This window comes from Coenobita brevimanus, chromosome 84 (assembly GCF_032717465.1).
Source record: "Coenobita brevimanus isolate Jiangsu-jjx chromosome 84, ASM3271746v2, whole genome shotgun sequence".
NCBI classification, from domain to species: Eukaryota; Metazoa; Arthropoda; class Malacostraca; order Decapoda; family Coenobitidae; genus Coenobita; species Coenobita brevimanus.
The window spans coordinates 36,477,966-36,495,519 of NC_137037.1; the positions used below are offsets into that span (position 1 = coordinate 36,477,966).

A 17,554-nucleotide genomic window follows, 5' to 3' on the forward strand; every position below is an offset into this window, starting at 1 on the left:
TCCAATTTTCACTCGATTAATGCCGGTGTGCCACAAGGATCAGTCTTGGCTCCAACCCTATTCCCAATTCATATTAATGATCTCTTGTGTCACCCATAATCCCATTCACTCATATAGAGATGACTCAACACTTCACAGTTCATTCACGCTTAAACACCCATTCACCAAGGTACTATCTCTAACTCACAACTCAGTACAGCAAGCTCCATAAATCAAGACTTATCTAACAACACGGAATGGGGACATAATAACGTTGTATCATGTCATGCTAGGAAAACCAAATATATGCAGTTTACTAAGAGACAGATATTGCCTGATTCCTATATTACCATCATTGCTACTAATATTCCTATCTCCAAAAGTATTGAAATTCTCGGTGGTTCACTGAACAATGCTCTCAGCTGAACCTCTCATGTTAGATTAATTGCTAAAACCGTCTCAGAGATACTTGGATTATTATACAAAGTTCGTAACATCTTCACTGACGAGCAGTTAGCTATAATTTACAAGTCATGTGCGCTCTTAGTTGGAATATTGCTCACCCTTGTGGAATAGATTTTGTGAGGTTGCATTAAAACAACTGGACAGAATTCAGAACAAAAGTATTAGCATTATTAATAAACTCTCCAATTACAAATGAACTACCTTCCCCACAGGTAAGAAGGAATGTTGCCTATCTTGCATTATTTTACAGATACTTTTATGATAAATGCTCAGACGAAGTTGCATCCACTGTGCCACCTCTCCACTCCTTCCCTCGAGCTACATGGGCATCTGCTTGTACTCATAGCAGGACTGTCACACTGCCATATTGCAGAGTTTCGGCCGATCAGAATTCTTTTAATCCCCGAAATGCATCTCTTTGGAACTCGCTTCCGGAGAGTAGTTTCCCCCCAAACTTTAACCTACGGCTGTTCTATTCCAACTGTTACATGAATGGAGGACACCTGTAGTCAGGTGTATGGATGATTTTTTTTTTATTCTTTTGTTTTTCCTTTCTCTGTTCTGTTATTGTAATGATAATAAAAAAAAAAAAACTCTGAACCAGATAATGACGGCTCTTTCAGTAGACATTCTTCGGCAGTTTGAGGCTACATACAAGGAAGCCCAGCGTAGTTTGATCACTCTGCCTGGGTTGTTGGTCAAACGGAAACAAGCAATGGCTTGCTGAATATGATGAAGAAGAAACCGTTTCCTGGCGGTAAAGAAGCTTCTTATGTGTGCTCAGAATTAGATCAGCCTGTAGATGACATCAACACCACCAGGAAAACGCAACACAGTTTGGTTACAATATCTGTCCGGGAATTTAGGGTGATTTGCAGTGAAGTCATTCTCCATGCTGATAGTTTCATAGAAAAGCGTCTTTATGATGGACAAGGTAAGAATGTACAGGACATGCTCAATGTCGCTAATGCAACCAACACAAAAGAGTTTATAATTACAGGTACTTATATCCCATCCTAACGTGTAACTGATTGTACGGGCTTCATTCCATGTTTATACATAAATATCCACAGCATGTATTCACTGTATCACTATTATCCACAAAAACCTACCCATAAATAATAACCATATTAAATATCTATCTGTAACTATAAATGCAGGTACAAAAATTCTGTTGCTACACGTACGCGTGTAATTAAATGTAGCCTACATGCATCATTCCAATTTTAGGTCGAAACTTGGTGGCTGAAATTTTAGGGGAAGGACGCGTACAAGAATACGCAGAAGACATGGTGTTCTTTTTCTGCAACGTGGAGCGCGACAACGTCGAGCAAGTGATTCCGTCACTGCCAATCTGTTCTAGCTGCTCCGGAAGTCTAGGAGGGGATCAGTGCTCTACACACTCGTGCAGTGTTTTCTTGCCTCATGTCCTCAGAGCATGATTACAGGACGAGCTTTGGAGCATCACACTCTCTTGAAATCAGACCTGTGATCGTCACTGTCGAAGCCTTCCGTAAATAGAAGACTAATTATAGTTGGAACCGCACTGAAACTGCAAATTATGACCCTAGGCCGGCAGTTTCCAGATTTCTACCCACTAAGGGAAGTCACGTAAATATATATATATATATATATATATATATATATATATATATATATATATATATATATATATATATATATATATATATATATATATATATATATATTACTGTTTACAAAAACAGTAATTTTCTTAAGACTATGTAGGAGCCATGCAGGAACGTTTCTTTTTTTCTTCCCTTTTTCTTTACTGTCTCACACAAACTGCAGATCGAATGTCGTATTTTCCAGACTCTCATGCTATTTCCAGACGGTTATGTTTGGCGTGGGGGAGACTTGTCGAACTAAAGGGCTTAGATCTACCCTTGTTAAACTCACTTTGCTAATTAAGGTCCTTCGAAAGATAGATAAACTCTCCTAGAGATATCAATATTAATTTTAAAAATACGTCATCAACTTAAAGGGGTAGTTCTGACTGCCGGGACAACTCGAGCATTCTATTTTAGCCAAGGACTGACAATTTTATTCAGTTGAGAGCTAGTCATTGGAGCCAGTATAAATACCGGTAGCATGAACCCTCTCATGGTCGAGACAACTCTAGTATTGTATTCTAGGTAACAGCAGACAGTGTTGTTAAGCTGAGTGAATCATGAGAGTATGAGACTTCAAGAAGCTAATAAACAGATCACAATATCTTACGACTAGTGACAAAAATGTCTCCTTCTTACTTTCACTTCAATCAATCTTTGAGGGATGCGTTTCACCATATGGCAGCACAAAAAGGGAGACATCAAAATAATTGGGACTCTGGTTTAGTCTGATTTTGTATCTTAGAGTCTCAGCGTGTTTAACTTCAGCTTTATTTTCTATCTTTTCCCACTTCTAAATGGAGTGGATGTGTCTGACCAATTTTCGCCATGCAGTTAGCATGTTGCTTTCGAACTACGCCCCAGCAGTTTCCGAGGCTGTCCTGGTTTAATTTCCCATTTTGATTTTTGCGTGTTACAGCCGGATGCCATACCTGACGCTAACCCTTACCATTTATCTGGTCTTGGGACCAGCACCGAGTTGGGCTGTCTTGACTCCTCGAGTGGTTGGGAGGGGGCTGCATTTAGTCTGCCTGCTGCTAACAGGCTCTGCTAGTTTGTCCTCACTCTGTCGAAGCAGTACTTAAGTCTGCTCACCACCGTTAGGTAGCATTCCACGAGCAGGCTCGTCTACATCCCCAAAGAGACCCCCACCCATTTTCTAGCTGGGACTGTGGCTTAAAAGGATCTCGGGAGAAGGAGGGGGGGGGGAGGGCGAAGATGAAGTGGCCTTATCCTCCTCCTCTGGGTCTTCCTCATCCCAACCCTTGAAGGGCCACCACCTTCTCTTGCTGGAACTCTGAATTCAAGAAGGTATTGGAAGACGTCGGGTGGAAGTGGGAGAACATCCAATAAATACAACCTGGTCGACTTATGATTCAGGCGGGGAGGGAAAAAATTCTTTTAGTCTGGTTGCTGTTAATAGGCCCTTCTAGTATGGTTCCACCCATCTCGTCTGCCTCTACTAGGTACTCAAGCCCGCTCACCACCGTAAGGTAACACTCTACAGGTAGTAATTTCCAGGCGTTTAACAATGAAATCAGTTTAATGTCAATGGAAAGTAGTCTTACCAGTGTTCAGTTTAGTTACACACTTCTGCACACATGTATATATCAGAGTTACTTAGCATTTCGAATAATAATTTTATCCCCCTAGCATATTTACCAAATGTATTATTATTCGGCATCATGGGCTGGAAGCAGGTTCGTAAGAAAGAAATCGGGACAATAATTTAACCAGCTCAAATAAGCATGGCATCCTGTACATAAAAGAACATAAGGAGATAGGACAACTACAGTAGACCAGTTGGCCCATGCCAGACAGCTTCTCCAATAGTGATTAAACTACAAGAATAAGACAAGGATAGCAAAGACGAAGTCTCTCCCTCTCGCAGCAAACCCTCCAACAAAAACCGGCAGGAATAACACAGAAGGAACACAACGCGGAATAGATCACAGTCTAACATCCCACGTGCAGGATGCTGACGTCACAAGGTCTTCCATAGAGACAAAACAAGAAGTAAAGGGATAACTCAAGTGTGACAAGTATACCCTGTTCACTCAGCTCTGATGGCTGGAGCCAAGAAACGTTTGAATAAGTGGCGTAGGTAGGCCTGTGCACTGGGGGCTATAGTCCCAAATGTTTTATGAATAGCCCCGAATCTCAAATACCTTTTGTTTATTTTGTTAACAAAAATAAGAATAGCCCTGGCCGGGGCCAACACAAAATTTTAATTCTTGTTGTTGGTACTACAACTGATTAATCTCGTACGGAAAACGTTCAGTTTGATCCGGTTCACGTTCGTTCCTATCACGTATTCACGGCCACTTGCCCAACAGTCACGCAGTGGTGCCAGCCCCCGCATGCATGTGAGAGAGAGAGAGAGAGAGAGAGAGAGAGAGAGAGAGAGAGAGAGAGAGAGAGAGAGAGCACATTTTACAGGGCTTGTTGACATCTGGTGGTTGCTAGCAAGACCTGAGACTATGGATATAAGAAGCTTTTTCAAAAAGAAAGGAGACCAAGGCAATGAGGTGCAGAGAGCAAGGCTAGAGGAGGAAGAGGAAGAGTTACTTCCCGCTGTTGCTGTACAGCATATGAGTAAGGACGGGTGATTGCCGCTGCCTTTACAGTGTCTACAACCTCAGGTTGGTGAAGCAGGGGGCTCGTTAGCCAGCTAGCAGGTAGCCAGTCTAGCTCAGTGTTCTCAAACGTTTTTGTCACACAAGGCACACCAAGTATTTAAGGTATACTTTTGATTATAGCTATGTAAATCAATCGTCAAATAAAAATAATTCCAAGGCACACCTGTTTCAGAATCATTGGCCTAAAGCCTGTACTCACTGTGATATTGTAATATTATTACTGTTTACAATGTAAATTGCTCCATCTCCCTATTGGGAAAAAAAGTCCACTCAGTCAGTGCCACCATTTAATTATTAATGAGAAAAAAAAAATCGACCCATTTTTTAAGCGTGTTTTGTATGATTTCCCCATACACATTACTGTGCCAACAGTGCCATCCAAAGATGACTAATTAGTTAGTTAATGTGTGTGTGTGTGTGTGTGTGTGTGTGTGTGTGTGTGTGTGTGTGTGTGTGTGTGTGTGTGTGTTTAGCTAGCCTGCACTCACTGTGATATTGTAATATTAATATTATTTTAGAAATTAAATTGCTCCATCTTCTTAATGGAGAAAAAGTCTACTCAGTCAGTGCCACTTTCAGTTATTTGAAAGAAAAAGTCTACCCATTATTTATATGCTTTGTATGATTTCCCCATACACATTAGTGTGCCATTCAAAGATGATTAGTTAGTTAATGTGTGTGTGTGTGTGTGTGTGTGTGTGTGTGTGTGTGTGTGTGCGCGCGCGCGCGCAGTAAGCAATTAATAACAATGCATTTATTTGTATAGCGCATCACATTTAATAACTGAAATGTAGCTCAAAACATTTCATGTAGGAGAATTAAAGAGATGTAAATGAAAGGCATAAGAGACAAGGTGATGTTGAAATTAGACACATGGCATAACAGGTGTGAAATAAATCAAATGTAGACAATAGGACAATAAAACAAAAATGCAGTGTAAAGGAGAGTTATTTTTAAAATATGTAAAAGGGAAAAATTTTAGCTAGGTAAATCATAGAGCAAATGAAACAGTTGATAGAGTTGTGAGTTCTATTGTTGGTAGATAAAAGTAAAGGCCTAAAACCTGTCGTTTACTGCGGCTTCACAGATAAGCCAGGGAGGAGAGACGAAGGGAAAAAAGAAGAGGGCTCTAATGGGACAGATTTAGGAAGCCCAGACACAGGTCCAAAGCATGTAAAATATATCCAGTTTCCTTCCAAACAATTTGGACTTCAGAAGAGGTCCTTTCAGAGGAGCTGGTACGACTCTTATAATTGGCTAGGGTACTCAATCAGCCAAAATTCTGCCTTTTCTGCTTCTGCTGCGGAGTATTCAGCAAGCAGCAATGTAGGCAAAAGAAAGATGGTCTAGCCTCTACTGGCTGCAGCAAATGGAAGAGGGCTCTGGATTCGTTTAGAGACCATGAGAATACTTCATTACACAAGTCCTCCATGGTGGCATGAATGAGCTATGAAGCAAGCAAAGTTCATGGTGATGTGGCTGAGCAGCTACAAACTGCTAATGTAGCTGAGATCAGTGAAAGAAGGGAGTATTTATGCCGAATTATTTCGGTTATTGTCTTTCTAGCCACACAGGGCATTTCTTTTCATGGCCACAGTGAATCGGATGACAGCCCCAACCAAGGGAACTTCCTTGAATGTATGCAGCTGCTGCAAAAGTTCGACCCTTTTCTGCAGAGTTAAAAAGCTCCTGCCAGTTGTACTGTACAAACCTCTCGTCTTATTCTCAAGATTAATTAATCGGATGTTGCTCCACAGAGGTCACGGCACAGATTATTCAAGAAGTAAAGGAATCAAAGATGTTGGCAGTAATGGCCGACGAAGCCAAGGATGGTCAAACGCCACACCTCACTGTATGTGTGCGTTATGTTCCACCAGAGGGTAACATCAAGGAAAGTTTCCCATACTTGAAGAAACTGGATGGCTATGGTACAAATACGATCACAAATGCAGTCGAGCAGGTTCTTGTGTCCAACATCATGGCTGACCTGAAAGTGGTCGCCCAAACATATGACGGTGCAGCAGTGATGAGTGGATCTGTTAGAGAGGTGCAAGCTCGTTTCCGGGAGAAACATCCGGAGGCTGTCTATGTGCACTGCTATGCGCATGACCTAAACCTGGTCCCTTGTCACATCTGTAAGGCCAGTCCTGAAGCCAGTGATTTTTTTTATCTGCTTGAAAACCTCCACTCATTTTTCATTGTGTCTACATAACCCATGACCAGTTTGCTGCCGTTCAGAAAGAGCTCCACATTGAGCAGAGGGCTTGTACAAATGTCAAACACCCAATGGCCATGTCAGTTGTCCTCTGTTAATGCACTCCTGAGGTATTTTCCTGCTGTCATGAAATCTTTCCAGATGATCAGAACACCAACAGCACTAGGTCTGCATTCAAAATTATCCAAACTGCCTGTGGTCTACCTGTTGATTGTGTTCAGAAAGTTGCTTGGCATCACTGAAGGGTTTCACAAGGTTCTTCAGAAAGAAACCGTCGGCTTGGCACTGGCAGAGCACTACAAAAGTGAAGTCCACGACACCCTAGTTAGCCAGCGAACTGCACAGGTGGCTGAAGAGATCTATCCCATGACAAAGGCAGCATGTGAGAAGAACATCCAGGAGTCATCTCTCGGTCCGAGAAGGAAACAGAAGAATATGGATGACTTTGTTGTGGAGGTGTCCTGTGGTTCCAGATCAGACCTTAATGATTTAGAACATCTCAAGCAGAGACTTTCCTACCCTTGCATCATTCGAATGACCAGTGAGCTAAAGAATCGTTTTTCTAGTGCTGAGAGAGAAGTCATGATTGGCATCCAAGCATGTCACCCAGCCTCCGAAACCTTCCTGTGCATGCAGTCCCTAGAGAAACTAACTTCGCATTACGACATTCAACGAGTCCCAGAAGTGGTCATGGTGGCGAAAAGCTTTTTGAGCAGGAAGAGGCAAGAAGCCATCCTAGACATTCTGAGTGTGTTCAAGCTCCTTGATCCCATCGTGTTCCCATCACTGAAGACGATCTTACTGATGGCCCTTACCATCCCGGTCAGTAGCTGCAGTTGTGAGCGATCATTTAGTGCTCTTCGTCGACTACATACTTGGCTTAGGCGTACCATGGGCCAGGAGAGGCTCAATGATCTGGCAGAGCTGTCAGTCAAGAGAGAGTTGGTAGGAAGCCTTGATTATGACAACGTGATTGACACATTCGCCCAACTAAAATCAAGACGCCACACCATGAGCCTTCCTCCCCAGAATAAATATGTTAAGTCTTTGTATAAAATGAACTGACAACATGTGTTTATGATCTAATCATCACATCAAAAAATGAGAGATTTGGTTAGATGTTGCTTGGCATATGCTGATTGGATCCTTTTTATGAGCAGGACAGGAGAGAGGAGGAGATAACAGGAGGAGAAAGCAGAAGAGATAAGGAGTGCGACAGACAGATGAGACGCCAAAAGACCTTATGGAGAGGTGAAGAGGAGAGTATCAGATTGACAAGAGACAGAGTTAACAGTTTTGTCACTATTCAGATTGTACTCATTTTTATTTCATGTTGCGAAAGGTAGCCTAAGCACCTGACTCGAGCCTTTTGGTAGAACACACACACACACACACACACACACACACACACACACACACACACACACACACACACACATTAACTAACTAGTCATCTTTGAATGGCACACTAATGTGTATGGGGAAATCATACAAAGCATACAAATAATGAGTTGATTTTTTCTTCTAAATAACTGAAAGTGGCACTGACTGAGTAGACTTTTTCTCCTTTAAGAAGATGGAGCAATTTAATTTCTAAAATAATATTAATATTACAATATCACAGTGAGTGCAGGCTAGCTAAACACACACACACACACACACACACACACACACACACACACACACACACACATTAACTAACTAATTAGTCATCTTTGGATGGCACTGTTGGCACAGTAATGTGTATGGGGAAATCATACAAAACACGCTCAAATAATGGGTCGATTTTTTTTTCTTCTAAGTAATTAAAGGTGGCACAGACTGAGTAGACTTTGTTTTTTCCAGTAGGGAGATGGAGCAATTTACTTTGTAAATATTATTAATACGAGGATTACAAAATCATAGTGAGTACAGGCTAGCTAGGCTAGTGGTTCTGAAACAGGCGTGCCTTGTATCTATTCTTATTTGATGATTGATTTACATAGCTATAATCAAAAGTATACCTTAAATACTTGGTGTGCCTTGTGTGACAAAAACGTTTGAGAACACTGAGCTAGACTGGCTACCTGCTAGCTGGCTAACGAGCTCCCTGCTTCACCAACCTGAGGTTGTAGACAATGTAAAGGCAGCGGCAATCACCCGTCCTTACTCATATGCTGTACAGCAACAGCGGGAAGTAACTCTTCCTCCTCTAGCCTTGCTCTCTGCACCTCATTGCCTTGGTCTCCTTTCTTTTTGAAAAAGCTTCTTACATCCATAGTCTCAGGTCCTGCTAGCAACCACCAGATGTCAACAAGCCCTGTAAAATGTGCTCTCTCTCTCTCTCTCTCTCTCTCTCTCTCTCTCACAAGCGTGCGTGGGCTGGCACCACTGCGTGACTGATGGGCGAGTGGCCGTGAATACGTGATAGGAACGAACGTGAACCGGACGGGATCAAACCGAATGTTTTCCCTACGAGATCTATCAGTCCTAGTACCAACAACAAGAATTAAAGTTTTGTGTTGGACCCGGCCGGGGCTTTTTTTTTTTTTTTTTAAGCTATTTGAGTTCGGGACTATTCGTAAAACATTTGGGTCTATAGCCTCCGATGCCCAGGCCTAACTACAACGATGTGAACCGATGGTCTTGCTCATGTCAAGTACCGTACTTTACATTTTTCCACGTTGAATTCCATTTCCCAACAAGAGCAATCCGAGATTGTTAACCTCCGCCGAGGCTGAAGTGCAAGCATTGTAGGTATTATTTATCGAGTTAGAAGCAAAAACGTTGAAATATCCACTATTCCACAATGGTAAAGAAGCCTTTAAAAATTCCTCAATCCGGATGATGATCCGGATCACCACCAAAATCTAATGGATTGTTCCCTCTGCCATACCCTTCCCGTCCAAAATTTTTCAGCAAAATCCGTTAAAAACTATTTAAGTAATCTTGCCAACAGACAAACGAACAAACAAACAAACCAACGCCGGCAAAAACATAACATCCTTGGCGGAGGTAGTAGACCATTTGTACAATATTTGTATAGGGTTGCCATAAGTCCAGATTTTCCCGGACATGTCCTGCATTTAGGTGTCAAAATCTTCGTCCGGGAAGAATTTACAAAATTCTTCAAAAGTCCGGAATTTCAGCTTCCACCACTTTTTCTCGAAAAAAATTAATATACTATTACACTCTAATGACGAGAGAGAGGGGGGGGGGGCTTCACTGTTTTCGTTAGCTGTTAAGTGTTGCCAACTTGGCTGCTTTAGTGCTCGCAGCTAGATAAAATGTCCTGCCTTTTCGTGTTGTTCAGGCACGAGCTTTTTTTTTTGTTCCTTCCATAGTGCTGTTATAGCCTTAAAATACATGATAAGTGCACACAATTATTGGCTTAGTTTTCATTTTTACACTGTAGCATTTGTTATTCTTATGATCCTATCCTGCATCTAAGGCGCTTTAGCATTTTTCAGTCATAATCTAGCCAATTCTGTACTTTGCATGTTTTTCGTTATATTGTAGAATGATTAAAGATTGTGATACAGTACAGCAATACTGGTGTGTGTGTGTGTGTGTGTGTGTGTATATATATATATATATATATATATATATATATATATATATATATATATATATATATATATAAAGGTTTCATAACGTCAAAGGCCCAAAGTGTGTGTTGGGGGGCGGGGGGAACATGGGTTTCAGCGGAGGTGTCCGGTATTTTGACAGTTCAGGTATGGCAACCCTATTATAATTTGTACAATATATCAAGATCCTTTTTCAGGTTAACGCTGTGGTCAGCTGAGTCAATGATACTCCCTATATTTGTGGTGTCATCAGCAGATTTGCTAATAGTGTTAGTCATTTATTATCTCATCATGTTTCTCACTGACCGAACGGCTGCATGACACCGAACGTGAGTTAATCTCCGCCACAGAAACTACAGTCTCACCTATATCCTGTCCCTCACCTATGACCTGTGCTTCCCCAGTGGTCTGACGTACATTACCGCCTATTTCCTGTCCCTCACCTACGACGAGCTTCCCCGGTGAACTGACTATCCCTAAAGTAAACAGGCTGCCCATGGATAATGGTTCTGAAATATGCACTTAATCCACCAAAATCTAAACAAAAATTAGGAACAGTAGGGTGGTTTTTGGCAGAACATACATCCCTAATAAATTTAAACTTAATTTCTTCATGACTGCTATTACCGAGTCGTCTACCAACTTCTATAGGTAAGACACTCTGGCGTCATTAAGCCCCGTCTCATACATGCCCTGTGGCCTGCTGGATGTAGATTCATCTGACACAAATATTGATACCAAATTTTCGTAGTTTTTATTTAAATATACACATTCATCATACCTTAGTCGTATCTATTTATGGGTCAATCTCTTTTAGGCTAATTTAATGTTGATGGTCCAACAGTGAGACAAATAACAGCAAAAAAATGTAGCCTCAAGTAAGTAAACATCTATAAATCTGTGTCCAGGAATGTGCTCAGTTTCCTTATGTCAGCTCGACAACACCAAAACGAGCGGACGGTAGTGATGCAACAACTGTAAGCAGAGATTATCTTTTCTCTAAGATGGCTTCATATATGAGAAAGATGCCTTTAGAAGATGCTAAGAGAAGAGATAAAGGTAAAAAAACAGGATGAAGACTTCTACTCAGAACTGGTTGAAACGGAAACTTACGGCTAGTTAGTTGTAAAAGTAAATAGACGAGAGAATTTGCAAATGGAAATCGATGAAATTAAGAATGAGTTACGCAAACAGAAGGGAAAAATGAAGAATTGATTAAGGAAATAAACAGAAAAGCTACAACAATAGATGAACTATCAGCTGAGGTAAATTCATTGAGAACGATGGTTAGTGAAATGGAATGTACAGTTGTCAACCTCGAGAGAACTATGAATGACTTCAGAAATGACACGGAGAAAATCAGGCAAGCAAGCAGTGTGACAGACCAAAGTAGTAGTACTGAAGAGAAAATAACACATGTAAATGAAATGATGAGAAATTGCAATGATGAGGTACAGTCAGGGCCGGTCCTTCCTATACGCTCACTACGCTCAGTGCGTAGGGCCTCCGACCAATAAATAAAAATTAAAAAAATGAAGTACATCGAAAATGGTGCTTATATTGATTAACTGGTTCCACGTGCATGAACGTTGTATAAGCAATAATAACTGAATCATTGCAAGCAAAAATTATATTGGTCTTTTAGAGTAACAAAAAGCATTGGTATTTAGAAATTTGCTTAGTGGGATTTAACATTAAATTCTGATGGCTATACTGAGTGCTCCACTACAGGAGATCAGCCGAGTTGCTGACAGTGTTGCCACACGTACGATAATTATCGTATGTGTACGTAACATTGCCTCTGGAACGATGTACGATACCATTTTCTATTATCGTACGGTTTGTACGATAATTTTGGGTTGAAAGCTAGCATGGCAGTAAATTTTGTGGCCACACATTCTAATGCTGAATGTGAAAAAGTATTCAGCAAAGTTAATCTTCTCAAAACCAAGCTAAGAAATAGGCTAAAAACCAAAATTGTAAATTGAGGTCTTCTTTCATCAGAAAGCCTAAAAAATTCACGAGGGTCATGTGTCAAATTTACTTACTCTAAAGATATGCTTGCACGGAGAGCTAATCATGCACAGTTGGTACAGTTTGACAGATGAGGATCTTAAAGGCTAATGTAATGGTGATCACTGAAAATATTTTTCTTTAATGGTCTTACCGAGTTATTATATGCAAGAGTAAGAATATTTCTATGAATTATCTATTTAAGGTCTATGGACTGCATTCTGCTGCTATACTCCATTTCACCGAGTCTGGCACCGTTAGTGATGTCCGCAACACCTATAGCATTCATAAAGGTCCTCAGCACTGGATATACCTTTTTGTATTGCCTTTATATAGGTTCTCAAGGTAATATAAAAGAGGCTCACCTAATGCAGAGGATTTACATCAACAGTACAGGCGTTGACGACATCACTGATGGTGCCAGACACGGTGAAAATGAGAATAGGTTACCGGAAGGCCACAGATAATGTTGAGTGACGGCGTGATGACTTGGATTACTTACACTGCATGTCTTGGTGTGTTCCGAGTATTTTGTCTTCTTCTTACCTCATTCCACTTCTACTTAACCCTGGTTATGGCTTCTAAGAAAGATGCAAGTGTCAGTGGTGGTGTCAAGTGTAAACACTGGTCTATTCCAACAAAATCAAGTCTCCTTGATTTTGGTTAATTGGTCCTACATACTACCGCAAAGACTAAACCCCTTAATAATCAGATACAGTAGCGTACTAAGGGGGGGCAGGGGGGCGGCCCGCCCCGGGTGACAGCCATAGGGAGTAACATTTAGCTGAATGGTAACTTTTTCATTTTACTTGCTGTCATTAGTATCAACAGAGAGCTTGAGAAGCATCTCAGCTATGATGATGTAAGAGACGACTTCGCCTCAAAAAGATGCAGGAGGGTGAAAGTCTAAATTAATTGCTAAACTTCCTTGTGTAATAATAATAATATTCATTATCGCTACTTATAGTATAACATTAGAATCTTCAATCTTTCTGTGGATTATGATTACTTATATATGAGCGCCTACAGCGTTTTGGTGTAGATTTCAGAATTATTACCGATTATAATGGTATTTTTACTGATGTTACATGTTTTTGTTTCAGTATTTTTATTGCAACCTATATGCCACTATTAGGCATTTTAGCTCTAAATTTTTCCTTTTCTAAATAGTAGTAATTCACAATCTTACAAAATATATAATGTTGTAGTCTTTTTGTCACTATGGAGTTATATGGCAATGACCATTTCTGTTTTTATATATCTGATTAATAATTATTTGTAAATTATAGTTTCACACAAGGTATCATTATTTTATTATTATTCAAAGAATAAAAGATTAAGCAGTGTAAGTTTTTTAAGGCGGCATCACACTAGACCAAAAGTGGCTAACATGCGAACGGCTTTTGTGGGGCAAAACGGCTGGCAGAGACGAGTGTCCGTCATACTCGTGTTTTTTTGCGAACCGAAACAGCTAACAGTGTCGTCTGCCTTGGTATCTCGTGGTCATTCGTAAATAAACCACAACGGAGTACCCATTCTCTTTTCCTCAGTTTCCGTAAGTGCCTCACGTACTTTAGCAACTCCAGAGCCACAAAGTAGTTTACCAGAGTTTTCCTTGCAGCAGGGTCCATATCCAAATCTGATTTCTACTTGTTGTTTGGAGACAGACGGCCTCCGAGGCTGGTCACCCGAGTGTCCAAATATTTATTTCATGTTACAAGAAAAAAAATAAAAATGAATAAATAACACAAGAATTAAACTGTATTTACTTGACAATCTTAGTTAAAGTTTCCTTCTGTGAGTAACTGAATATTTTCTCACCAATTACAAAATTAACACAGGCTCACATGAGTTCTAATCCCACCAATATCCATTTCGCCTCACAAGAAGAAATATCGCTCACCGTGAGTCAGTTTGGCTAGCAGCTTGCAAAACTGGCTCGCATGTTAGCCACTTTTGTCCTAGTGCGATGTCGCCTTTACTCTACATTGCTCAGGATAGGGGTATAACTTGAGGGGTGAATATATAAGGTAGGGGGAGAAATGTAAATAAAAATTGGTGGGGGGGGGCCTCCAAATGAGATCCAGCGTAGGGCCTCAGAAAAGCTAGGACCGGCACTGGGTACAGTCATAAGAATAACTATCGTTACCCTTCATAGCTATGCACTATGACACAACGACGACGTGTTGTGGAATGACGGGACAGGAAAGTTTGTACCTCAAACCAGGGTTGCCAGGTGTTCCAGTACTCATGTGGCATCTATGAGTGTGATTTATGGAATTTTCTGGCAAACTAGTTTTGAAAAATGGCAATCTTTATGACAATTACAAAATTATAATAAAAAACTGAAAATGAACCACATATTTGATATACATTATTCAAGAAAATAAAATAAAATGGCAGTTTTTGATATTTACAAAAATTAAAATAGAGCTGAACCATACATTTCACATGTTTTACTGCAGCTCAGACTCTCAAGTAAACGAGAGACGGTGACTGAGTCTGACGAATTCTTGTGTTTGACCGCTCAGAGAGAGGCTGAGGCACCGTCACTGAGTGAGCGAGCATGCAGCTGGACACGATAACATATGCTGAGCCTCGCATCTACAGTACAGCCAGACGTGTCACACGCTCCACCAATAGTCGCCGCTCTGTCTCAGTGGCAAGTACTTACCAACATTATCAAAAAAACGTAAATAATGGCAGTGGAGAGTTTTTAAGTTTTAATTTTAATTTTTAATTCTCCCAAGATAAATTTGGATATCTCTGGCAATTTGTGGCACAAAATGGCAAACCGGCTACAAATTATGGCATATTTATGGCATAAATTATTTTGTGCCACAAAAAAATGGCAGTTTTTCGGGAAATACGAGATTTCTGGCAAAAAATTGCCATTTATGGCACGACCTGGCAACCCTGCCTCAAACCCGTCAGTGTCGGTTATGTGAGACACAGTTATTAGAATTTGTGCTAGAGGCAATAAAAACTAATTAGATCGTTTGACCTCTGTGCATAGAGACAATACACTTTCTTATCCGGCACCGAATTCATTAAATAAAAATATAACCGAATGGTCTGAAGTCGGCAGCACACATGCAGACGGGCAATGAGTATGTGCACCCATGCCAGACGTATGATGGTACTTCAGCCGATACAAGCCAAGTTAGTATATTTCAGTGTAATAATGATATGTATTGCTTTCTACATAAAATTAATGTTGAATAGAAGGAAAATAATAATACATATTCAGTCTCATTGTTTTAATATTTAGTATATAAAATACACACCTCCGCCACCGCCGGACCGACCACCCCACCACCCCCTACCCCACTGCTGAGCCGCAGCCCCACCACCACCCCAGGAGGACACCACGGCAAGCCAGGTCAGAGTGAGACGAACCCAGAGCGAGAAGGGCGCCGGGACGCCCCTACCTTGAGTCCTTCTTCCGCTCAACCGACCCAACAACAACCATGCAGGAAGAGACCAGCCTGCGAGCGGAGCAGCCTTCAACAGGTTCGAGGTGAGACTGTTCCAGGTACAGTTCCAAACAACACTGCTGTAACGGCTACCATACGTGCCGGGGAGGGAGCGGCCACAGTACGCCCCTCAGTTGTTTCCCCCTGTAGCTCCGCCACAACGGCCACCGTACGTGTGGGGGAAGGAGCGGCCACAGTACACCCTTCAGCTACAGCCACATCTGGAGACAGCCTCGGAGCATCAGCTATTGAGCGTGCACCGACTGGCAAAGGAAGGAGAAGTGGAGCCGTGATAATGGCCACCATACGTGTCGGGGAGGGAGCGGCCACCGTACACCCCTCATCCACCTCCTCCTCCTCCTACGGGAGTAACACTGCGGTAACGGCCACCGTATGTACCGGGGAAGGAGCGGCAACCGTACGCCCTTCAGTTACTTCCCGTTGGGCAGGCAGAGCCGCGGTAATGGCCATTGTATGTACCGGGGAGGGAGTGGCCACAGTACGCCCCTCATCTGCCTATTCCTCCTTCGAGAGCAGCACCACCACAACGGCCATCGTACGTGTGGGGGAAGGAGCGGCCACAGTACGCCCTTCATCTGTAGTTCCTAGGGTTCTCCTGGAGGAGAAGGTCCCTTGCACGGCCGGCTCACCACCTCTTGGCTGCGTGGGACGCTTTTCTCTCTCTCCCTTCAGGTGTGGTTCCCCGGAGGTGCTGCCATTCCAACAGTGGTGGCGAGGTCCTGTCCCGGTCCTGCAGCCGACCCCTGGACGACACCAGACCCTGACGGACGCCCGGCAGAAGAGGTGCCGCAGTTCACTCTTGACGGGGCCCCGCTCTGTAGGCGACCGCAGCACCCGCACCCCCAGGGCCAGTCAACAGGCCCCAGAGCAGGTCCACCTGGGCCCCACTCTCCCACGGCCCTCCGCCCGGAGTAAGAGGCAGCAGGCCTGTCTCCTGAAGTTGTTTGGCCCCAGCCCCGAGGGCCACCTACCAGGTCGAGGCCCCCAGACAGGAGGGCCTCCCTGCACCCCACCGATGAGGCCCCAGCACGAGGGCCACCTATCAGGTCGAGGCCCCCAGACGGGAGGGCCTCCCTGCACCCCCCTGACGAAGCAGGCTCGGGCGACGACGCCCCTGCGGGTGGTCCATTGCCTCCTGCAGGAGGGCTCTCCAGTAGGGCCCCTTCCCACGCCCAGGCGCCACCTCTGTTAGCCCAAGAACCAAGGGCATAGTGGCAACTTTAACGCATCTCCTACATCGCGCCTAAGTCTAAACCACAGAGACAGAAGTGAAAGTGACAGTGAAACAGTGAGGGCATAGTATAAAGTGACAAACAGAGTACGTGAACACCTGGGCAGAAAGTAAGGGTCAGTGATCACGGACAATAAGGCGACCGGATGTAAGGAAACATTGTGTCTATACCAGTGGCGCCTCAAAAGGAAACAAAACCAGTGAAATAGTGTCGCCGTGGCTATGCGACAATTCCGTGTGTTGCGACTTGTGCTATAACAAGTGTCTAGTAATATTAACCAACCTGACCCTTTATTCCATCAAGACATAGTGCATCCA

The 17,554-nt window shown here is 42.6% G+C and overlaps 1 protein-coding gene across 1 annotated transcript; it reads left to right on the forward strand.

The window, feature by feature from the left end:
- The first annotated feature begins 1,176 nt into the window (after positions 1 to 1,176).
- Positions 1,177 to 7,994, forward strand: LOC145410129 (zinc finger MYM-type protein 1-like). The gene is made up of 5 exons (XM_080280327.1): positions 1,177 to 1,378; positions 1,675 to 1,778; positions 2,995 to 3,079; positions 6,472 to 6,854; positions 7,071 to 7,994. Exons 1-5 carry the CDS (start codon positions 1,177 to 1,179, stop codon positions 7,992 to 7,994), a joined length of 1,698 nt encoding a protein of 565 aa, XP_080136453.1.
- Positions 7,995 to 17,554: the final 9,560 nt, after the last annotated feature.

Excerpts from the sequence above, each read along its gene's own strand:
- LOC145410129 (XM_080280327.1), top strand. The coding sequence starts at position 1,177 with ATGAAGAAGAAACCGTTTCCTGGCGGTAAAGAAGCTTCTTATGTGTGC. Across the intron at positions 1,379-1,674 it reads GCGTCTTTATGATGGACAAG|GTCGAAACTTGGTGGCTGAA; the intron begins GTAAGAATGTAC and ends TTCCAATTTTAG. Across the intron at positions 1,779-2,994 it reads AGCGCGACAACGTCGAGCAA|CCGGATGCCATACCTGACGC; the intron begins GTGATTCCGTCA and ends TGCGTGTTACAG.